Source organism: Mustela nivalis (genome assembly GCF_964662115.1).
Source record: "Mustela nivalis genome assembly, chromosome: 1".
Taxonomy (NCBI): domain Eukaryota; kingdom Metazoa; phylum Chordata; class Mammalia; order Carnivora; family Mustelidae; genus Mustela; species Mustela nivalis.
Genome location: NC_139020.1, coordinates 213,727,664 through 213,750,152, shown reverse-complemented (window position 1 = coordinate 213,750,152; position 22,489 = coordinate 213,727,664). Strand labels below are relative to the sequence as shown.

Below are 22,489 nucleotides of genomic sequence, written 5' to 3'. Positions count from 1 at the left end.
AGCTCCATCCCAGGCCCCGGGGATCATGACCTGAGCCAAAGACAGACGTGGAATGCACGGAGCCACCCAGATGCCCCCCAGAGCCAAAATTCTTGTTGTTGGCTGCCTCCGTGCTGTGGTCCAGGAAATCATTATGGATCTTCCTGGTGCCCCCAACCCCTTCCCTCTTTCTTCATCTGTAACCTGGGGGTTCATTCATTTCCTCACCAAAGATCGCCTGAGCGCCTGCTGTCTGCCAGGCACGGGGCCCCAGGATATGCCGGGGCAGGGGGGGCGATGAGACCAGATCCCCCGCCCTCTTACAGCTGACATTCTAGTCCTGGGGACAGCCAGGATACAAGAAGAACAGCTGATCTCTCCAGCAGTGCTCGATACCAGGGAGAAAAATCTGGGAAGAGATTGAGAGGTGGAGGGAGGAAGTAACATTTGAGCAAGTAGCCGAGGGAGGTGTGGGAGGAAACCGCATGGATGACTGGGAAATGACTTTCAGGCAGAAAGAACACATGTGCAAAGGCCCTGGGGCAGGACCCAGCCTGGCATTAGAAAAAAGGCAAAGGGGCCAGTATATATGGGGAGATGGGGAGGAAGGGAGGAGAGGGCGGGCATGGGGCAGGTTGTGCAGGGCCTGGTGGGCCTCAGGGAGGACTCCCCCCACCCACACACCCCAGGAAGGAGCAGTGGAAGGATGTGGCTGAGGTTATCCCCGGGTACCTGTCCTGCCCCCTTCCAGGGTTGTTGCAAGGATTAAATAAGCACCTGGATAGAGGACAGTGAGCACTAGGCACGCTCAGCTGTTTTCATCCTGATCCCTGTTCTTCCCCAGTCTGCAGCCCAGGGCCCGGAGGACTGCCTGGGGTCCCCTGGGAGCGCGCAGCTGGCGCTGGCAAGGCCCGGACACCTGGGGCCGGACCCCCCTCCGCAGCCCGCGGTGTCGCCTTCCCGGGCGGCTCGGGTTCCCGGATCCCCTTACCCCGGCGGCTCGACTGTCGCGCCCTGGACCGGGGGAGGGGAGGCTGCAGGAAGCGGCGGATCCGGCGGCGACGGCGGTGGCGGTGGCCGGGGTGGCCCAGCTCCTCCGGCCATGGAGAGCGCCGCGGCCCAGGAGACCCGGGGCGCAGAGGCCCCGCGCCCGGCCGCGCCCCCGCCCTCGCCTGCGGAGCCCCCAGCCGCGCCCCGCGCCCGTCCCCGCCTGGTCTTCCGCACTCAGCTGGCGCACGGCAGCCCCACGGGCAAGATCGAGGGCTTCACCAACGTCCGCGAGCTCTACGCCAAGATCGCCGAGGCCTTCGGGATCGCGCCCACAGAGGTGAGGACCCCCGAGCCCCCGCCACCCCACCCCCCGCCAGCGCGGGAGGCGCACGCGTCCGACCGGGGATAGGGTGGAGCCTGGAGCCAGGGACCGGGGGCGCCGGATTCCCCCTCCTCGGATGGAGGGGGTCCGATCACCGGATCTCAAAGACACACCCCTCAGATCCTGGGGTGCCCACAGCCTAGAGACCCTCTTCGCGCCCTGCGCAAAAGAGGAGCCCGGGTTAGGGTTAGTGGGTCCCCAGGCGGTCCAGGAGCCCACTGCGCTGAACCGGCGGGGAGTGGATCCCAGCCCTCGGGGAAGGGGAAGCGCGTCCAAGGCTCCTGGGCGCCGCCGGGGCAGGGGTTCCAGGCAGCCGCCTTCCAGGTGCGAAGTCGGAGGCCCCAGGGGTCAGGGGCTGGGCGGCAGGGCTGTGTGACTCGGAGCCCCCAGGGGGCGCCAGTAGATTCAGAATCGACTGGAAAAGTTGGGCTGGAGTGTCAGGACACCAACTGGAAGACTGGGGATGGAGGAGGGGTCTCTTCCTGCCCACAACCCCCGTATCACCCTGCTCCTGGTTAGGAGGGTCTCAGACTCCCTCTTGCCCAACCCCCCCCCCCCCCCCCCGCCCCATCCTGGTCTCACGTGCAGCCTTCTCCCCGAGGACTGGGATCCTGGTGGGTGGGTGACCAGACACGTTTCATGTCTCTTTGTGCCTCGGTTTCCCTCTCGGGCTGCCGAACCCATCACCCTGGTTGTCTGCACAGAGGGCAATGAGCGTTGTCATTAATTCTGGACTCCCCCTCCCCTTGGGACAGATCTTATTCTGTACCCTAAACAGCCACAAAGTGGACATGCAGAAACTCCTGGGCGGCCAGATAGGGCTGGAGGACTTTATCTTTGCCCATGTGCGCGGTGAGACCAAGGAGGTAGAGGTCACGAAGACCGAAGACGCCCTGGGACTGACCATCACGGACAACGGGGCCGGCTACGCCTTCATTAAGGTGCTCGAGGGAGGGCGGGTGACTTCCTGGGTGCTCGGGGACCTGGCACGAGGCGCTGCCCCTCTCCGGTCTAACCTGGGCTCTGGGAAGCCGAGGGGTGGTGGCTGGGCTGGCCCCGTGAGTGACTCTAGGTCCCCGCAGAGGATCAAGGAGGGCAGCATCATCAACCGGGTCCAGGCCGTGTGCGTGGGCGACAGCATCGAGGCCATCAACGATCACTCCATCGTCGGCTGCCGCCACTATGAGGTGGCCAAGATGCTCCGGGAGCTGCCCAAGTCCCAGCCTTTCACCCTGCGCCTGGTGCAGCCCAAGAGAGCCTTCGGTGAGGGCCACCTGGGGGCCAGGGGGCAGGTGGGGTGGTGGTGAGGAGCTCTTCCAGAAGCGGGTTCTCCGGACGCCAGTACAGTGGAGCACGGGCGTATATGGGGGGGAATGGGACAGGATGGAAGGTTCTAGATGCCTCTGATGCCATGACGGGGGCTTCTGGCACTGTGTCAGGAATAGGTAGGTAGTTTCTAGATTGTCAGAGTCCATCCGGGGGTGGGGACAGGCGGGTTTGGAAAGATCAGGATCGGAGAAGGAGGCGTCTGGACCTATTCTGGCTGTGGTTCTAGAGAAGGTTTTTCCAGGTGTGTTCTAGAACCGCATTTTTAAAATGTATTTATTTATTTGTTTGTTTGTTTGAGAGCGATTCGGCATGAGCAGGGGGAGGGGCAGAGGGAGAAGCAGACTCCCCACTGAGCAGGGAGCCAGATGTGGGGCTTGATCCCAGGACCCTGGGATCACAAGGTGAGCAGAAGGCAGATGCTTAAAGGACGGAGCCACCCAGTTGCCCATAGAACGGTGCTTTCCACAGAGAGGTCTGCGAGCTGTCCGTGCATGGGGTAAAGGACTTGCTCTCCAAGAGGTTTTCCCCAGTTCAGCACTGGGACATCTGGCCCAGCTCATTCCCTGAAGTGGGGGCCACCCTGGGCGCAGTAAGATGTTGGGCATCGCCCCTGGCTTTGACCCAGCAGATGCCAATGGCAACCCTTAGGTTGTAACAACCAAAATGCCTGCAGATATGGTCAAGGTCACCTGGGGGTGAAATCACTCGCCCCTGCCCCTGGGGTCTAGAACCCTGCGTTAGAATGCAGGCTTCGTGTTTAACGGGCAGAGGTGTTTTTTTAATAGCCAAGACTTTCTCAAGGAAGAATTCAACACACTGCTTTCCATTCCAGCACCACCTTCTTATTTTATTATGGACTGGCCCTTTGATCTGTGTTGTTCTCCAGCGAGAGGTTCTAGAAGCACCCAGGCACATCTGGAGGGAGGTCCCAGGGAGAAGGGGTCAGGGTGGGCTTCCAGATCTGCCCTTTAGCACAGCAGTGGACGCTGAGAGCCGTGCCCAAACGTTAGATGGATGAGTTCTAGACAGTCTTATCTAGATGGATCCTCTGGCTACAAGAGGGTCTCAAGCAGTCCCTTCTAGAAAGTCATTTTAAAAAGAGGAGGGGGCGCCTGGGTGGCCCAGTGGGTTAAAGCCTCTGCCTTCAGCTCAGGTCATGATCTCAGGGTCCTGGGATCGAGTCCTGCATCAGGCTCTCTGCTCAGTGGGGAGCCTGCTTCCCCCTCTCTCTGCCTGCCTCTCTGCTTACTTGTGATCTCTCTCTCTCTATCAAATAAATATAGAAATAATCTTAAAAAAATAAAAAATAAAAATAAAAAGAAGAGCGCCTTGGAGGTTTGGTCGTTAGCCATCTGCCTTGGGCTCAGGTCATGATCCTGGGGTCCTGGGATCAAGCCCTGCACCGGGTTCCCTGCTCGGCGGGAAGCCTGCTTCTCCCTCTCCCACTCCCCCTGCTTCTGTTCCCTCTCTTGCTGTGTCTCTCTCTGTCAAATGAATAATAATAAAAAAAAAATTTAAAATAAATAAAATTTTTAAAAAGGAGGGAGATTTGGAGGAAGCAAGAATTCTCAAGCAGGGTCTCTGAGGAGTAACCCCTGGATGTAAGGAGGGCTTTGAAAGACAAGAAGGTTCTAGAAAGGCTCTGCACTTACACAGATGCGGACCGCCCAGAACACGTGCCCCTCTCCTGGCTCTGTCCCTTCCAGATATGATCAGCCAGAGGAGCCGCGGCGGCAAATGTCCCACGGAAGCAAAAATGGCCAGTGGGAGGGAGACCCTGCGTCTTCGTTCTGGGGGGGCTGCCACAGTGGAGGAAATGGTGAGTGAGGGGGACAGGAGCCTTCGGGGGCTCTGCACCGAGCACCCGGCTGACTCAGTGGGACCGCGGGCAAGAACCTCTCCTTCGGCAAGCCGCTCCCCTCCCTGCGAGATGGGGCGTCGTCGTGGGGAGGCAGGACAGGAGCGGTGGCGCAGGGGCGGGGCCTGCGGAGGGGCTGGGCTGGAGGGATCCCAGGCTTTGACCTTCTGGGCCGGGCCCTGCCCCCCTCCCCCAGCCCAGCGAGTTCGAGGAGGAGGCGTCGCGGAGAGTGGACGACCTGCTGGAGAGCTACATGGGCATTCGGGACCCAGAGCTGGGTAAGGGGCCAGGGTAAGCCGGGTGGACCCTGGGGGGGAGGGTAGCCCACCGGGAGGAGTCGAGGCCCGAGGAGCCCCCTCACCCGCCTTCCCTCCTGCTCCGCCGCAGCAGCCACCATGGTGGACACGTCCAAGAAGACGCGGAGCGTCCAGGAGTTCGCGCACCGTTTAGATTCCGTCTTGGGCGAGTTCGCCTTCCCGGACGAGTTTGTGGTGGAGGTGTGGGCCGCCATCGGCGAGGCCAGGGAGGCCTGTGGCTAGTCTGCCCCGGGGCCGAGCGCAGCCCCAGCCCAGAACCCAGCCCCCCGCCCCAGCCCGCCGGGCCAGTTCCTGAAGCCCAGCTCGGCCCCAGGGCCCGGCCCGGATCTGAGACCCAGCCCTGCTCTAGAGCCCAGGCAGGCTCTGGGGCCGATCTTCCCGCTAGAACCGCTACCAGTTCTGAGAAGTCAAGTCTCAGGTCTGAGGCCAAGTCTTGCTCTAGAACCAAGCCCAGCTCTGAGACCAAGCCCTGTTCTAGACCTCAGGCCAACCCTGAGACAAAGTTCATCGCTAGAAGGCAATTCAGTTCTGAGACCCAACGCAGCCCCGAAACCCAGCCCTTCCCTAGAACCCAAGATAGCTCTGAAGCTAGACCAAGCTCAGAAACCAAGTTAAGGTCTGGGTCCCAGGTAAGTTTTAAGACACAGCCCGGTTCGGAGATCAATCCCAGTTCCAGAAGCCAGCCCAGCTCTGTATCCAAGCCCTGCCATAAAACTCAACCTGATGGGGGAACTCAAGACAGTCGCATGACACAGCCGTACCTAGATGCCCTGTCTAGCTCAGGAACTCCCGTTAGTTCTGGAGCCCAGATCAGACTCAAGAAACAATCCAGCAACAGTAGCCACCCAGGCTCAGGACTGGAAGACGGCTCCCAAACCCAGCCCTGCTCACCAGCCCAGATGTTCGCTGCAGCTCAGTCCAGACCCAGATCCCAGCCTGCAACCCAACTGCCCTCGAGTACTCACCAACATCCTGGGGCCTGGTCCGGCTCCAGCGATGAGTCCAGCTCAGAGACCGAGCCCAGTTCCAGACCCCAGTCTCGGGCTACTACCAGGCCCAACTCCCGAATTCAGACAAGCTTTGACACCCCATCCACTTCTGAGGCAAGGCCCCCCTCCAGAGCTCGGCTGGATGCGAAGCCCCTCTCTCCCTGCAGAGCGCAGACCAGCTCTAGAATACCATCTAACTCTGGGACCCAGACCGGTTTCAAGACCTGGACCATTTCCAGAGCTCAGTCCAGCTCAGGCAGTCCACCCAGCTCCAGAACTCCGCTCCAGTCTGAGGCGCGGACTGGGTCTGAAACCCCATCCAGCTGCCAACCACAGTCGGTTGCTGAGAGCCCACTGAGCTCCAGAATCCAGCTAAACTCCAGAATCCGGCCTAGCCTCGGGACCCAGACAGAGACAGCAACAGACTTAAGCCCCACAATTCTGTCTGGCTCTGAAAGCGGACCCAGCTCCAGGACCCAGACTTGTCTGGGAGCTCAGTCAATCTCTGGGACTCAGCGTACCTCGGAAACGCTATCCAGCTCTAGACACCAGCTGCAGGCCACAGCCCAAGGCAGCTCTGGTGTTGAGCTGGATTTTGGGAAGCAGACCAGCTCTGGAACTCAGCCAAGCTCCAGGATTCACTCCAGCCCAGAAACCCAGCCCAACTTGGAAACGCAGAGTGATTCCAGAACACAGCCTGTTTCTGAAACCCAACCCTGCTCTAGAACCCTGACAAGTTCTGGAACCCAGCTCAGGCCTGAGATCCAGCCCACTTCAGAGACCCAGCCCAGTGCAAGATTTCAGCCCAGCTCTAGGATTCAGCTCAGCCCTGAGACCCAGCCCAACTCTGGAACCCAGAGCAGTTCAGGAACTCAGCTCAGCTCTGGAAATTACCTTAATTCTAGAACCCAGCCTGTTTCTGGAACCCAGTCCAGCTCTAGAACCCAGACCAGTTCTGGAATCCAGCTAAGCTCCAAGACACAGCCCAGCTCTGGGACCCAGAGCAGTGCAAGAATTCAACCCAGCTCTGGAGCCCAGCTCAGCTCCAAAACTCTGTCCAGTCCTGAGACCCTGCTCAAATCTGAGACCCAGCTCGGTCGCGGGATTGAGTTCAGCTCAGAAACACAGCCCATCTCTGGAAGCCAGCCCAGGTCAAGAATGTTGCCCAGCTCTGGAATTCATCTCAGTTCTAGAATCCAGCCTCTTTCTGGAACTCAACCCAGCTCCAGAACCCAGAGTAGTTCTGGAACCCAGGCCAGCTCTGGGACCCAGAGCAGCACAAGAAATCAACCCAGCTGTGGAGCCCAGCTCAGCTCGAGAATGCAGTTTTCCTCTGAGATTCAGCTCAGCTCTGAAACCCAACCCAGCTCCAGAACCCTGATCAGTTCTGGAACCCAGCTCAGTCCTGAGACCCAGTCCACCTCAGAGACCCAGCCTAGGGCAAGAATTCAGCTCAGCCCTGAGACCCAGCCCAACTCTGGAACCCAGAGCAGTACAAGAACTCAGCCCAGCTCTGGAAGTTACCTTAGTTCCAGAACCCAGCCTGTTTCTGGAGCCCAGTCCAGCTCCAGAACCCAGACCAGCTCAAAGATCCAGCTCAGCTCTAGAAATGGACTCCACCTACAGACCTCTGGCCTTGACCCTAGAGCCCAAGCTGATCTCACTCCCCCAGCCCAACATCAGCTCCCAGGCCCACCACCCAGAGTCCTGACTCTGGCCCCTAGCATAGCTGCTCAGCCCCAGCCCCAGCCCCATGATCTGGTACATGGAATGCAGGCCAACAGCGGCCTGGGCCGAAGCCCACCAACTTCCCACCTAGCCCCACAGCCACAGATCCCCTCAGCCCCCCAGAAACCAGCCCTCTTCCCCAAGCCCCAGCTAGGACCCCAGAAGTCCACCGCACCCACCAGATCTATCCTCTCTAGTTCGGCTCCCGGGGTGGCCCTTCCGCACTCCCAGCCCCCTGAGTCTCTAGCCGAGAAGCCTGTCCCCTCCCCCACACTCAAGGAGTCAAGGTCTGCTCCTATGGGGTCAGAGACCCTTCCCCACCATGGGGAGCTGTAGCTTGAGGGCAACACGGTTTTGGCTCCCATAATCCCCCCACAATCCCGTCTGCTGTCCCTCCCAGCTGGGTCCCCTGGAGGCAGCAGGTGACCCCATTCCCCCAGCAGGGAGGTGTTGGGGGGGGAGGAAGAGTGGAAACAGGGACTTTAGTTTCACTCGGGCCTGGCTCAGGGCGGTGTAAGCAGATCCCAGGTCTGTGGAGTGGAAAGCTGGGTGTGCGTGCGTGGGGGGGGGGGGCATGTGGGCAGGAGGCAGAGAAACGGGGGTCAGGGGGCAATTGTGTCCTCATGTACCTTGAGGGCTCATGGGGAATAAAGGCACCTCTCCCACCCCTGCAGCTGCGTGTGTCATTTTGGGGGGAGTTCACAAAGAGGACAGACAAAGGGGCAGGCATGAGGGTTTGGAGGGGGTGCACCTGACCTCACCGGATGTTTTCTAAGCCGCTGTTCTGTGCCAAGCCCTTTACTAAGTGCGAAGCCGGCCTGCACAGAGCTTGCGCTCCGCAAAGCCTCAATCATCTGTCCCTTCAACCGATGTTTACTGAGCACCTACTATGCGCCAGGTGCGTTTGCTCGAGGCCCTGGGCACCTTCAGTGTTGAGCGAACGAAACAGGCACCCCCTCGGCCCCCCGCCGCCAGCTTTGCTCTGGCTGCCGCGGGCACATGGTCCAACGCGATCCAATGCACAAACTTTAAAGACTGATGACTTCAGATCCGAGGGAAATTTTGGCCTAGGGGGCCATGATATATTTTGGCAAGGGAGGGGTCTCACCGGTGCACACTCAGTATTTCCTAAGCAGAGCCTTTGTGGGTTGGGGTGTCCAAGGGCATCAACCGTACCCCAGAAAGCAGGTCATAGTCAGGGGTCGGAGTCCCCCATTCGCAGAGGATTGCTGGAAGGGGAGGCTTGTAAGTGTCCTTTCCTCGGACACCCCCTGACCTGACATCACCCTTCCTGGGGCCGGAGGGGGCCAGGAAAGGGGCATCCGGGGAGCGTTAGGGGGTCTCCAAGGCTGCGGAAGAACAGACCACAATCCTGCCACTCCAAGGCTTGGTCCTTCTGAGACTCCGGGCTGCCGGGACCCCAGAACAGGCAGCTGTGTCCTCGGGAGGGACGCGCCAGCTGGGGGAGCCCCCCCCCCCCCCCCCGCAGCCGACCGGCTCTAGGGCACCGGGCGTCTCTGGGTGAGCTGCGGCCTCAGGGACAGCGACCTGGGCCTGGCGCTGAGGCGAGGGTGGAGGCGGCGGATCACGGCCCGGCGGAAGAGGATGTACACCCAGGGGTCGAGGATCTGGTTCCAGGTGGCCACGCGCAGGTAAATGAGCAGCTGCTTTTCGGTGGCTCGCGACAGCTGCCCGCTGGGGCTCATGGCGGGCGGGCTGCGCAGCACCGTCTGGGCGATGAAGACCTGCGGGGGGTCAGAGCAGTTAGCCCGGCCGCCCGCCAGCCCCTGCCCCGCGGCCCACGCCCACCCGCGAGACCCTCGCCGTTCCTGGCCCTGCCTTGCTGTGTGACCCGGGGAGGGCTGCCCGGCCTCTCTGAGCTTCAGCTTCTTGCGCGTCTCCGGGCGCGGGTGGGAGGGAGCCCCGGAGCCGGCCCGCCTCGCTGGGCCCTGAAACCCCCTCCCATTCTGAACATGTCAGGATGAAACTTTCCCACTGCACCCCAGATTCCTAGTTCTTATATTCTATGTTCTATTTAGCTTAATATTTTTAAAAGATTTTATTTATTTATTCACAAGAGAGAGAGAAAGAGGCAGGCCCCCCCCACCCCGCGGAGCAGGAAGCCTGATGCGGGGCTCGATCCCAGGACTCCGGGGCATGAGCTGAGCGGAAGGCAGAGGCTTCACCCACTGAGCCACCCAGGCGACCCTGTATGTTTTATTTTAAATAACTTTATTTTATATTAAAATTTATATAATTTATGACATGGTTTTACACGAAATAATTCTATATTAAATTTGTATATTGAATAATTTATTTTTAAGATTTTATTTATTTATTTGACAGATCACAAGTAGGCAGAGAGGCAGGCAGAGAGAGAGAGGGGGAAGCAGGTTCCCCACAGAGCAGAGAGCCTGACTTGGGGCTCGATTCAGGATCCTGGGATCATGACCTGAGCCAAAGGCAGAGGCTTTAACCCACTGAGCCACCCAAGCGCCTCTGTATGTTTTATTTTAAATAACTTTATTTTATATGAAAATTTATATAATTTATGACATGGTTTTACACGAAATAATTCTATATTAAATTTGTATATTGAATTATTTAAATATATTTTGTCACTATTGAAATTTATGTTTAGTATGATATATATGTAAGTTATTTACAAATATGGAAAAAGGAGTTATTTAATAATTCACATTGTAAATTATCATTATACTAATATACTAGAGGTATATATTATATGGTATTTAAAATTACAGAATATTACAATTGTAATTATATAACTGTATAATTTATATAATTAAACATAAATTATAATACAACAATGTGATAGTCATAATGTATATTTTATAACTATAATTAAAATTCATATTAAGCATAATTGTAATTCATATTGTGTTAAGTTATTACATTAAAGTAAGGTATTATGGTGAAATATTCATACTGAGGCACTTGGCCGGCTCAGTCTGTGGACCGTGTAATTCTCGATCTTGGGGTTGTGAGTTCAAACTCCACGTGGGGCAGAGATGATTTAAGATCTTTGGGGGACACTCGGGTGGCTCAGTTGGTTAATCTTCTGCTTTCATCTGCCTTCGGCTCAGGTCATGATCCCTGGGTCCTGGGATCGAGCCCCGCATCGGGCTCCCTGTCCTACCCACCCAGCCACGCCCATTTGTTTCCGGTGGCTGCTTACCCATCCGGTTGGGACGGCAGAGCTGAGTATCTGTGACAGAGGCCATGTTTAAATATTTACCTATGGCTCTTTATGGAAAAGTTTTCCCACAAAGGGGACTCAGGAGTTGTTGTTGTTGTTGTTGTTTTAGTAGTTGTTTAATGATTCAGTGATTCTACCTAAGGGAAGGGACACCTTTCCCCTTATGTCCAGTGAGTGAACTCCTATTCGTGCTTCAAAGCCTCAGCTCCAATGGTTCAGAGCGGGACAGAGCCCATTCTGGGCATCCCAAGAGACTGGAGGCTGGGTGGCCGGGAGGAGAGCAAGGCACAGCAGCATGGACGCGTCTGCTAGAGGTGAGGGTCCTGGGAGGTGACATGTGTGTGCACCTCACGCAGGGGAGGGAAGCGGAGAGCCAGCAAGGAGCCAGTTCCTGGGGTGGGTCCCAGCTGCTGGCACCGATGGGGTCCCACGGGAGCAGCAGCCACAGAATGCTGCTTCTGGCTGGAAAATATGCTCTTGTTCTGCCCTGAGGTGCCCTTCTCAGGCCTGTTCTCATGGATATTACCCTTCATATTTATTGGGCAGCACCCGAGTCAGGTCCTCCTCTGTCCACAGCCCTCCAGGGCTCCCATCTCCCTGGGGGAGAAGCCCAAGTCCTCCCTGCAGTGCCCCCTAGTCCCCTCTCCGCCCTCCCCTCCTCCGTTTCTCCCCTGCACCCACTCTGTTCCTCCTCACTGATCTTCTAACATGCCAGGCAGGGTCCTGCCCCAGGGCCTTTGCATGTGCTATGCCCTCTTCCTGGAATGCTTCCCCCCAAGCCAGATCTCCACATAGTTCACTTCTTCACCTCCACCATGTCTTTGCTCAAATGTCACCTTCACTGAGAGGTCCCTGACCACCATCGGGCCCAGTCTCTTGGGACATCCAGAATGGGCCCTGCTCTGCTCTGAACCATTCCAGCGGGGGCTCTGGAGCATGGGTAAGAGTATCACTGCTAAATAAAACTCAGGAAGGCATTCTAGACAGACTCTCCTTGAATTGTTAAATGACTCCTGGGGCCCCTTGGTGGCACACTTCTTCTTCAAGGACGGTGTAATAACTTTTGTAAACACAGTCTCGGCCACAGCTAGGCTCTGCAGCTTCCGAGCAACGAGGAAGCACGCGGGTGTGGCTATGTTCTAACAGGACTTTATTTCTAGATGCGGAAATTTGAATTCCGTGTCATTGTCACGTGTCACAAAATGTCAAAATGTGATGCTCCTTTCTTTGCGGTTTTCCTCCGACCACTTACATTTGTAAAAAATTCTCAGCAAAACAAAAAAGACAAAGCAAAAGCAAAAAAACAAATTTGTGATCTTTCCATTTGCAGGGTTTTTTTTTCCCCCTAAGATTTAATTTTTGTCGTCTCTACACCCAGAAGGGGGCTCGAACTCACAACCCTGAACTAAAGAGTCACACTCTCCAACAGCTGAGCCCACCAGGCACCCCTGCAGGTTTGGTTTTTGTTCTAGCTCTTTTCACTTCCTACTATGGACCCCTTCCTGCATCCATACACAAGGTTTATGGCCCGCCTTCCCCACTGGCAAGAGTTCCAAGAAGGATCTCTGTCACTTCTGTTCTCTGCTGCGTCTTCAGTGTCTGGACTAGAGCCTGGAACATGGGAGTCACTCATGAAATGTTTGCGGAAGGGCCAAATGATTAATGGGTTCATTTCCGTCTCACTATAACTCGGAAAGGCAGACGCTCTTTAATCCCCCTGATCACCAAGGCTGGAGGAGGGGGAGCCCAGAACCAGAGTCACATAGCAAGTCCTTGCTGGGCATGAGTCGGACACCAAGTGTCTGACTTCAGACTCCAGACATGTCCTGATCAAATCAGAAATGGAAAAAAATACCACCCCAAATGGGAACCACACTGACAGTGGAAGGACTTCAGCCAAGCTTTCCCCCGAGTCAGAAAATCTGGCCAGAGCCTGGTTTCAGAACTAGTAGGCTTGGGAAATGTTTGATGATTCAGTGATACTACCTAGAATGCCTTCCTTTTTCTTGTTTAGTAGGTAAACTCCTATGTATCCTTCAAAACCCTAGCTCCAATACCCCTTCTCTGGAAAACTTCCTCTGATACCCCATACCCCAGATAGAACATGGGAGTCCCTCCCTGGGCAACCGAGTCCTGACCCCAGCTGGGGGTCGTCTGTGTCTCTTTGGGAGCTCCTCAAGCAAGGACATTCGAACACTGGGGTCTGTGCCCACATTTTCTTGGGTGGATGAGAACCTGAGGATTTAAGTCCCCTGTGGAGGGGCGCCTGGGAGGCTCCATCGGTGAAGCCTCTGCCTTCGGCTCAGGTCGTGATCCCAGGGTCCTGGGATCGAGTCCCGCGTTGGGCTCCCTGCTGAGCAGGGAGTCTGCTTCTCCCCAGCCCTCTGGCCTTCCCTGGGCTCTTGCTTGTGCTCTCTCCCTCCCAAATAAACACGATCTCTAAAGGTAAGTCAGCAAAGCCACTGAGGGTGGTGGGAGCCCCGGGCAGGGCCCCGGCCGCACTCACCAGCAGCGGCATCCAGCAGATACTGGCCACCACCATGATGCCCATCAGCTGAGCCATCATCTCCACCTCGCAGTCCCGCGGGCGCTGCTGGGTGGCCTCCCGCCCGTGGTAGACGTGGCACAGGGTGGCCACGCTGATCGTGTTGAGCAGGAAGGACAGCCCCACCGAGAAGCTGCCAAGGAGGGTGAAGAGCAGCCCGAAGGCCACGTCCCCGGGCTGGGCGCCGAGCGTGAGGAAGCACCAGGAGCCCGGGTACTGCACCGTGTAGCGGCCGACGCCCAGCACGGGCAGCAGGCCAAGCGCCAGCGCCGACGCCCACACCAGCCCCACCGTGGCCCAGGCCCGGCGCTGCGAGGCCCCCGCGGGCCGCGAGAAGGGCCGGGTGATGCCCAGGTAGCGCTCCGAGGCCATGGCGGCCCCCAGCAGCAGCGGGCAGAGGCCGAAAAAGACCATGATGACGCCCATGAACTGGCAGAGGCGGCAGCTGGGGTCCGCGGCGCGCCAGTCGAACAGGACCACGTGCTGGGACACCACGATGGCGCCGGTGACCAGCAGCCCCAGGAAGTCGGTGAGCACCAGGCCGCAGAGGAAGGTGAGGAAGGAGGAGCGCGCCTGCGAGCTGCCCTGCCGCGCCCCCGCCAGCACGCTCAGGGCCAGCAGGTTGGACGCCAGGCCCACCACGCAGAAGGAGGCCGCGAACCAGGGAGAGGCGATCAGACGCCGCTCCTCCAGGGTGATGTTGGTGGGCCGGAAACAGGGCCCCAGAGAGGTGCCATTAGGCCACATGGCGCCGGAGCAGGGAGCGGAGGGTCACCACCCCATCGGGCCAACGCAGCGGGTGGGGAGAGCTGGCGCTGGCTCAGGCACGCCTGGGGGAGCAGAGAGAAGATTTGCTGGTGAGTCATTGTGCATTTTCCCTGGAGGGGGCCTGGTGAACTCCTACACCATCTTCAATACCCACGTCAAATATCCCCTCTTTCAAGAAGCCTGTCCTGGCTCCTCTCACTCCCCACGCAGTATTACTATGACTAAGAGCGCTGGTATCATGGCTCCCACCGCTACTACCACCAGCTCTGGCCCTCCCCAGACTCAGTGACCCACCAGGGTGAGGACCCGTGCCGTCTGCTCTGAGGCCCCTGGAGCACAACACCAGGAGTCTTTTCTCAGTCACAAAGAAGAACCAAGGAGCTGTGGCCGGGAACCACCAACCTGGTGGCCCCTGTGTGAGTCCAGGCAAACGGTCTCTTCGCCCTGGGCTCCGTGGCCCCGCTGGCTCGTCACCGGGCTGAGCCCTCAGCCCACTGCACAACCCAGGGCAGATTTCAGCCGCTGTGAGACGGGATGTGTGCGAGGTGAGGAGGGCAGCAGGTGGGTGGCCTGAGGCCACCGGCTCTGAGGTCACCACTGCACCTGCACGTACATGGGAGGCCTGACACTTCCGGCGTTTTTGGAAAACGCTGTCTTGCCCATGGTGGGATCGTGTGGGTTTTCCCCCCCGTTCTCATGGCATTTAAAAAAAAAAAAAAGATTTTATTTATTTATTTGACAGCGAGAGACACAGCGAGAGAGGGAACACAAGCAGGGGGAATAGGAGAAGGAGAAGCAGGCTTCCTGCAGGGCAGAGAGCCCGATGCTGGGCTCAATCCCAGGACCCCGGGATCATGACCCAAGCCAAAGGCAGAAGCTCAAAGATTGAGCCCCCCAGGCGCCGTGTGGCATTGTTTTCATAATGAAGAAATAAATGCAGAAATCTAGTTCCATTCTGGGAACAAAAACAGAAAAACCCAGCTCATCTGGAGCAACAGACTCCCTGGGGACGAGCTAAAAATGGCAGCGAGAGCGACCTGTTACCCTCCGGGGCTGCGGGAGGACGTCGGAGACTCCGGGCCTAGCCGCCGCGAGTGGGGGTGGACAGACCAGACGTGGAGATGTCGCGCAGAAGCGAAGCAACAGACCATCCCGAGAACAGCTCCCAGTGCCGAGAAGGACACACCAGGAAGGGCGCGGGGGGCGCTGGGGCCTAACTGCTGGGTCCCTGGGCTCCTGCCCTGGGTCTACACCGCAGGTCCCCCTGTGTGGCCAGTGAGGCTGCCCTGGGGGCAGGGCAGAGGGGGCGCAGGTGGGTGGGCGTGGGCAGGAGGTAGGGCCGGCGGGCAGTTAGAACTCAGAAAGCTCCTTCCGTGACCCCCATTTTGCAGAAGGGAAAGACAGAGGCGCCAGAGAGGCCGAATCTCTCCTCCGAGGCCCCACAGCCTGGCCTGAGTGGATCTGATGTAAATCCAGGCCTTGCTGTGGGCAAGCCCGTGTAAATGATTCGCAGGCCTGCCGGCCGGAGGAAACCCTGGTGTGGGGGGTCCCCATCACCACAGTTTGCTCTAAGGGCTGGAATTTTCTAGAAAGTGGGTCTGGCCAGATTGGAATCCGGGTGTTGCCATGAACTCCGTCACAGGCCCCCGCTGGGAGCTCCCAGTTCCCTTCCTGTAGAATGGGCGGACAGGAGTGAGCTAAGCTGGGTACAGGGCTTAGTGCCCTGTGGGCGCTCACTTCGCGCCAGCCCTGGCTCCCCGTCCTGCTAACTGGTGTGCTGGCCTGGCCCCTCTGCTCAGCAACTCCCTATCACTGCTCATGAATTATCCAGTCCCTGGCAACCGCACTGAGCTTTGCTCCCAGGCTGAGAGCCAAGGCCACGGCCATGGCCACTTTGGTTGGGGGGTTGCTGCGGTGAGAAAACGGGGTCCAGAGAGAGGAGGGCGGCTGTGCAGGGGCTGTTCACAGTGATCACGCCCTTACCCTCCACTGCAGAGCAAAGCAAGGGGCGTGCTCTCTGCAGTCACAGACTTGGCCTACATTTGGATTCCTCTTAGGACGGGGCACTCGCTCCCTCGAGAGCTGCTACAAACTGTTTCTGAACCTTGCTGGGGACTTGGGCTGTGCCTGCGACCCCTAACCCGACCTCAGCCTGGAGGGACCACCAGCTCCTCCTGGGGTTTCATGGCACCACCCTGCGTGGGAGCTCAGGCACTTCTCATCCGCCGTGGGGCCACATACCCTGAGACTGCCTCACGTCTCCCCTGTCTGGGAACAAACCTATGACCCAGAGCCCTTGGCCGTGGGGGAGGCTGGAAACTGGCGTGACTCTCTCTGGGCACAGCTGGTGGTTTCCACTGCCCCCTCCCCCCAACAGGTTCAGGTGATAGCTGCCATCTCAAGTTCCCTAGGCACGCGGGCCAGGCCCGTAGGGACCCCTGGCAAGGCCTCCTTTCCCCTCCGAAGTTGGCTGGGAGGCACGGCAGGCCCTCCCCTGCAGGAGACTGTTGACACAGTGCGAAGTCCAGAACCAGTCCTGTGTGGCCCTTGGGGGAATACGCCTCCCTCTCTGTGCCTCGTGGGAGGCACGGACCCCCGATTCCCACCCCAGATTTGCTGCACAAACCCAGGCTTCCATGGCCCAAGAGCAGGGAGGCTTGGGCTTTGACATTCTAACAAAGGCTCTGGCATTCTAACAAGTTCCTGGTTCTGGAACTCAGGAGGCCTCACGTCCAGAATTCCAAGGGGCCGAGGTTCTAGAACCTTGACGGGAACGAGGCTGGGTCCTGGGATCCAGAACTTCCATCTCAGCTCCTGGAACTTCTTGGAGGACATCAGTCCACCTGGGTAAGGCCGGGCCATGGCAGGGCGGGGGTGGACCGCTCCATCCTGCCCCAGAGGCACAGACACCAGGCTGGGCCTTCCCAAGCCCAGCCGCCAGTGGAATGCGATCCCTGGTTCCCAAGGGCCAGGCCCCTCCCCTGCCTGCTGGTGGCTGCCAGCTGGGCTCTCCTCCGGCTCCGGAGCCAGCCGTCTCTCAACACATCCGTCTCCGCTCAACACTTCATGCCCCAGCTTGCCGGGCCGCCTGTCTCCAGGCGCATCCAGACACCCTGCAGGGGCGAAGATGCCCTCCCACCGGCTCGGACTGGAGTCCCTGATCTGCCACCGCCAAGCTGCAGGCCAACACCGCCAAGCCTCAGTGTCCCCCCCTCTGCGAAATGCAGAAAACGGGGACACAAAGTCGCCTACTGGTATTCTGGCTGATCTACCCAGGCCTGACCTGTCCCCATGGCCCTCCGTGCCCCCACCCCATGCCTGAAGAGCTTTGCTGGCTCCTGGGGTGCTGCGGGCTGGCCGTGTGTGCAGGGGACAGCCCCGAGGTGGCCCCCTTCATGTCTGCTGAGTCCTCCAAGCTCTGGCCAAGTGAAGGCCGCCGCCCTTTGGTGTAAAGCTGCGGGGGCCAGGCCAGCCCATGCCTGGGCAGCCTCGCAGGCCCTGGACCAGGACCCCTCCGCAGACACCCCGGGAGATGCGCACTTACGGGCAGGGCCCCTGTCGGTCCCAGGCCTGCTCTTGTCTCCCCTCCCCACACCACAAGGCTTAATTTCCGGGACCTTTTCCTGTTTGTGACAGGACCGGCTCCCACCTCAGAGGGGGCGGGGTTGGGGGGGCGCCTCCACGGTCATTCCAGCTCCCCCTGGGAGCCTCATTCCCTCATCTGTACAATGGGTGCCCTCGAGGGCTCACCACTCAGCGGCCGGTGTGGGGGCCGCACAGGAGGGCAGGTGTGGTGTGCGGTGAGGGGACCAGCCCTAGGCCTTTGGCCGTGGGGACGGATGGACCCCGAGCGATGGACCCCGAGTTAGAGAGACGCTGCAGACCTGCGCGGAGACCCTCCGCTGCGCCCGCCCAGACACACGGACGCACGGCCACGCTTGCTCGCGGCCGCACCCAGCACCTACGCACCCTTCCTGCCACATCCGAGGACCCTGAGCGGCTCGGCGCCCACCCAGGGAGACGCACCCAGAGCACATCCTCAGCCACGCTGGGACGGGCCCAGGGCGTACAGTGCGGGCGCGACCGCCCCCTCGGGGCACAGACCGGGTCTCAACAACGCCCCCGCCCCGACACCCAGCACCTGGCTGCCCGGCCGGCGCGGGGACACACCCACCGCGGGGCGGGCCTCCGCGGGACACACCCGCCCGCTCTCACGCCCCGCCCCTAACCTGGCGGCCCGGCCTCACCTGGAGACGGTGACCGGTGGGACGCGCGGGGGTCGCGCCTGTCGCGGAGCCCCGCGGGCGGGCCGGCGCCGGGCCCAGGCCGGGGAGGGCGGAGCGGGGAGCAGGGCGGTCCGGCCTCCCGGAGCCCCCGGGGAAACCGAGGCACGGCCAGGGGCGGGCCGCCCAGAGAACCCCCGGCCTTTCACGTCCCCGCAGGGCACAGATGGAGGGCGCGGCAGCTCCGGACGCCGGGGTGCGTGGGGTCCGTCGGGGCTGGAGGAGGGGCGACGAGCCCTCGGGGCCCGAAAGGGAGATCCGCGGGGGCTAAAAATAGCCCCGGCCCGGGGCTCCGATCCGCAGCCGGCGCCCTGTCTGTCCTTGTCTCTCTGTCTCTCCGTCCGTCTTTACGGGCCCCTCCCCCTGCACTGGCCACGCCCCTGTGGCCCGGCCCAGCTGATGGGGGTCAGTGGGCAACCCCAGCGCGTCCGGAAACCCGCGCAGTCGCCTGGGGGAGTGGGCACGTCCTCGCGGGCTCAGGGAAAGGGATGCGGGTGGCCGGGGTGGTCGGCGCCCACCCGGGAGCCTTTGGCCCTGGGCCACCAGAGCCAGGCCCCGAATTATTCATCATCTGGGCAGCACCCAAGGGCAGCCGGGGAGGGGCGGGGCGGCGGGCGGAACCGGCCCGGGAGGCTCCCAGACCCCGGCCCAGGGGCCCAGAGCTCCAAACTGGGGAACTGATGGGCTGGGGCCTGGCACACAGTAGGTACCTAATAGATGTAGGGTGTGCTTAGAGGGGAGGAGCGCCAACACTCAGGGAGCAGCTCTGTGGGCGCCCTGCGGAGACAGCCTTCCCCGCCACCCCCGCTCCCGGTCCCCCGCCCCCAGCAGGTCAGCAGGCCCTGGTGGAGGTTCTGGGATTCCAGGAAGGGTGTCCCCTGAGGTCAAAGGCTTGGAGATGGCAGTGGGGCTGGAGGAGGAAGGGAAGCCCCCAGACAGCCCCTGCCGGTGGGGGAGGAGGTCAGTCCCCATCCCCCTCGTCCCCAACCCCGGTGCTGGGTGCAGAAGGAAGCCCCAGCCAGTCACTCGGGGAGGGAGTGAGAGTGAGCCCAGGGAACCGGGAGCCGGGCTTGGCACAGGCCGGGTGGGCTTCCTTGAAGACCCCAGACCCAGGGCTCTGGGCCAGGGTCTCATCAGCCACAGAAGCAGCGGGTTACCAGGCTGGGTGTGGCTGGAGAAAAGCCAGGTTAGGCCTCCAGCGGGTGAAGAGGGTCCAGTAGCTGAGGTCAGCCTTTGAAGCCACGTGGACAGCAGGATTTGGGTGTGAAGGGGTGACCCTGGGCCTCACTGGTCCCAAGTTAGGGCCTGCATTGGGTCAGGGTTGGCTGGTTTGCCTTGGCCCTGCCCCAGCCAGTCCTCGGGAGCTTGGAAGGACACGGGAGGTCTGGCTCTGAGTGAGGACATGCTTTTCTGCTCTCTCCTGCTCTGCCTTGCGTGTCCCGACACCCCTCTTCTGGCTCCCCACCCCACCATCCGTCCGGCCTCCAGGACCCAGCGCACAGCCAGCACCCCCAGCGTCCTTCCGGACGGCCTCTCCCGTCCTGGCCCAGCGTCCGAGGTGTGGAGGATTCAGAGGTTAACTCTGACTTCTCCTCCTTGGTGTGGGGTCTCCCCAGCTCCTAGGCATCTGCCAGAGCCCTGGCTCCAAGGCCCTGCTTGTGTAAAGCCGTGTTCTCCCAAGAAGTCTCACACATACCCACCCCCCCCGCCGCCACCCCCACCAAAACCTCTTCGAGAGCAACTCCGCGTCTTAGTCCACGTGGTGGGACAATTCTGCATCGGATCTGCCCTTGAGGATGCCCTCCTGCTGGAGAGACAGAGTTGGACAGAGTCCAGTCCCCTGCGGCCAGGCCGGGGGCCAGAGGAAGTGAGAGGGCTTAGGGTGGCCCAGAGATGAGCCAGGAAGGCATCCTGGGGGAAGAAGGTGAGAACTGAGAACTGGGCTTTGTAGGATGAATAGGAGTGCCAGGGATCAGAGACACACGGTCGTGGCAGAAATTATGTTTAAAGCTTTGGGGAGGAAAGGGAGCACGAGGCTTGGGAAATTGCGAGGAAGGCAGATGGCTGGAAAGAGGATGTGGAGCTGGGCTCCAGATGTGGGGGGACTTGAGGGACACGGCTCCCTTCCCACGTCCTCTGCCCGAGATAACAGGGACCAGCGTCCTTTCTGGGAACGGGCCACAGCAGGCATCAGAGAGGGGCACTTGCCCCGCACTGAGTCCAGGCAAGGCATTGTGGGAACCTGATGGGCGCCCGGCCGGCTCCGTCGGTAGAGCACGAGACTCCTGATCTCGGGGCTGTGAATTTCAGCCCCATGTTACATGTGTGGAGAGCATGGAAAAACACAGAATCTTGGGGCACCTGGGTGGCTCAGTGGGTTAAAGCCTCTGCCTTCGGCTCAGCTCATGGTCCCAGGGTCCTGGGATCGAGCCCCACATTCGGCTCTCTGCTCAGCTGGGAGCCTGCTTCCCCCTCTCTCTGCCTGCCTCTGCCTGCTTGTGATCTCTGTCAAATAAATAAACTCACTCTTGAGGGAGGAAATGAGGCATCTAAGGCCACATGTGGGTGAGATTTGCACACAGCTCTGGCTTCCGGTACCTCCAGGCCTCCCTCCCAGCCCCGCCCCTGGCAGTCGCTAGGGAGGCTCCGGAGGACCAGATGGTGAGAACAGAGGCCAGGCTCAGGATGCGCCCCCCGGGGCTGGTTTCCGGTGGGGGCCAAGCAGGGAGGATCTATTCTTAGCCTCCGCAGCCCAGGGCAGGAAAAGGATGGGGTGGGGGTTGGGGGCAGCTTAAGGCATCGCCTGGACCCTGGGTCAGGAGGGTGGGGGCCAAGGGGTGCCTCCATCCCGCCTCAAGGGTCGCCCCTGACCCCAGCTCACAACCCTGTCCGGATCACCTGCCCTCTCTGGCTCCCCAGGGCACTGGGAAGAGTCCAGCCCCTGGGCTTGCTGTCACCCCACTGGCCCCCTTCCCCGGGAGCACCTGCGGGCCTGTCCTCTGCCCAGCAGCCCCGCGCCGCCTCGCCCAGTCCGGCTCCTGCGCCCCATCTCTGGGAAGCCTTCCGCGTGACTTCTGGGCCCCTGAGGCCCAATGCCTCCCCCTGCTGCAGCCTAACCCCTTGGTCTGGGGTGTCTGGGCCCTTCAGACCGGGTATCCCGGCTTAAACATGCACCTGGTGAGCCACACGGTTCCCCCTCCTGGCGCAGCTGCCTCCCTTGGGGTCCACACCCTGCGGGGACTGCAGAAACAGAGTTGGGACTCTCCCGGGAGCAGGTGGAGAAACTGAGGCCGGACATGGGCGGCGAGCTGGGAGGTGGGATTCCCCCGGCTGCAGGCTCTAACCCGACCACCACTTTCTAGGCTTGAAGATGTGGGTCTCTGCGAGCCTCAGAAGCCCCAAACAGACATAGACGACGTTGCACAGAGCTGGACGGTGCCGGGACACAGCTGCCGCCTCACCCAGCCGTGACCAAGCGCCGGGCTATGCTGAAGGGCCTCCTGGGTGTGCTCCAGACCCAGCCCCGCACCCGGGGGCCTGCTCTGTGTGCAGTGACAGAGCAGCGGCCCAGAGATCACCTGGTACCAACTGTGTAGACACACGCAAGATTCGAAGGTGGTCCGGGCAGTCAGAGATGGACGAGCGACGGGCGTCAGGGTGGGGCAGGGCCAGGACGTGCTCCGCGCGCCGTCCTGCCCCGCACCGGGCTGCTGCGGGTGGGCGAGCTGCCGCCCCGGCTCGCGGCTCGGAGGCTCCTCGACCAGACCCACGTCCCCGCTGCTGCCGTGGGTGCGTGAGGTGAGGCAGGCCAAAGGAGAGGCCGGGCTGCGCCGGGGGCTCCTGGGATAGAACTAACACAGGGCTGGCGGCGCCCGGTAGCCCGGGGACGGTCAGTCTGGGCCACGGACACCGGGCCGGACGGTTCCCTGTCAGGAGGGCGGCCTAGACAGCGTCCCCGCCCCCCTTCCTGGCCCAGAGCTCCCGTCCACGTGACCACAGACCGCCATCCCCTGGCCTGGGACAGCAGCCCCTCAGCCCCCAGCATCTGCGCTCCAGCCGGCCGGGCACCCCCAGGGGGACGCGAGGCCTCGCGCAGGCAAAGCC

At 60.5% G+C, this 22,489-nt stretch overlaps 2 protein-coding genes across 3 annotated transcripts; one reads left to right on the top strand and one right to left on the bottom strand.

Moving 5' to 3' along the window:
- Nucleotides 1-852: 852 nt before the first annotated feature.
- GIPC3 (GIPC PDZ domain containing family member 3) lies at nucleotides 853-8,245 on the top strand. Its single transcript, XM_082719456.1, has 6 exons — nucleotides 853-1,306; nucleotides 2,107-2,292; nucleotides 2,434-2,614; nucleotides 4,387-4,499; nucleotides 4,735-4,816; nucleotides 4,926-8,245. Exons 1-6 carry the CDS (start codon nucleotides 1,082-1,084, stop codon nucleotides 5,075-5,077), a joined length of 939 nt encoding a protein of 312 aa, XP_082575582.1. The 5' UTR covers nucleotides 853-1,081; the 3' UTR covers nucleotides 5,078-8,245.
- Nucleotides 8,246-8,621: 376 nt separating this feature from the next.
- Nucleotides 8,622-18,937, bottom strand: TBXA2R (thromboxane A2 receptor). Of its 2 annotated transcripts, none has more exons than XM_082719428.1 (3): nucleotides 18,350-18,937; nucleotides 13,296-14,164; nucleotides 8,622-9,317 (listed from the first exon to the last, which is right to left on the bottom strand). In XM_082719428.1, the coding sequence occupies exons 2-3, from the start codon at nucleotides 14,079-14,081 to the stop codon at nucleotides 9,072-9,074; spliced, it is 1,032 nt and encodes a 343-aa protein (XP_082575554.1). In that variant the 5' UTR covers nucleotides 14,082-14,164; nucleotides 18,350-18,937; the 3' UTR covers nucleotides 8,622-9,071. The 2 variants fall into 2 exon arrangements, with proteins under 2 accessions (XP_082575554.1, XP_082575555.1); XM_082719429.1 differs by lacking the exon at nucleotides 18,350-18,937 and adding an exon at nucleotides 17,647-17,714.
- Between the last annotated feature and the right edge of the window lie 3,552 nt (nucleotides 18,938-22,489).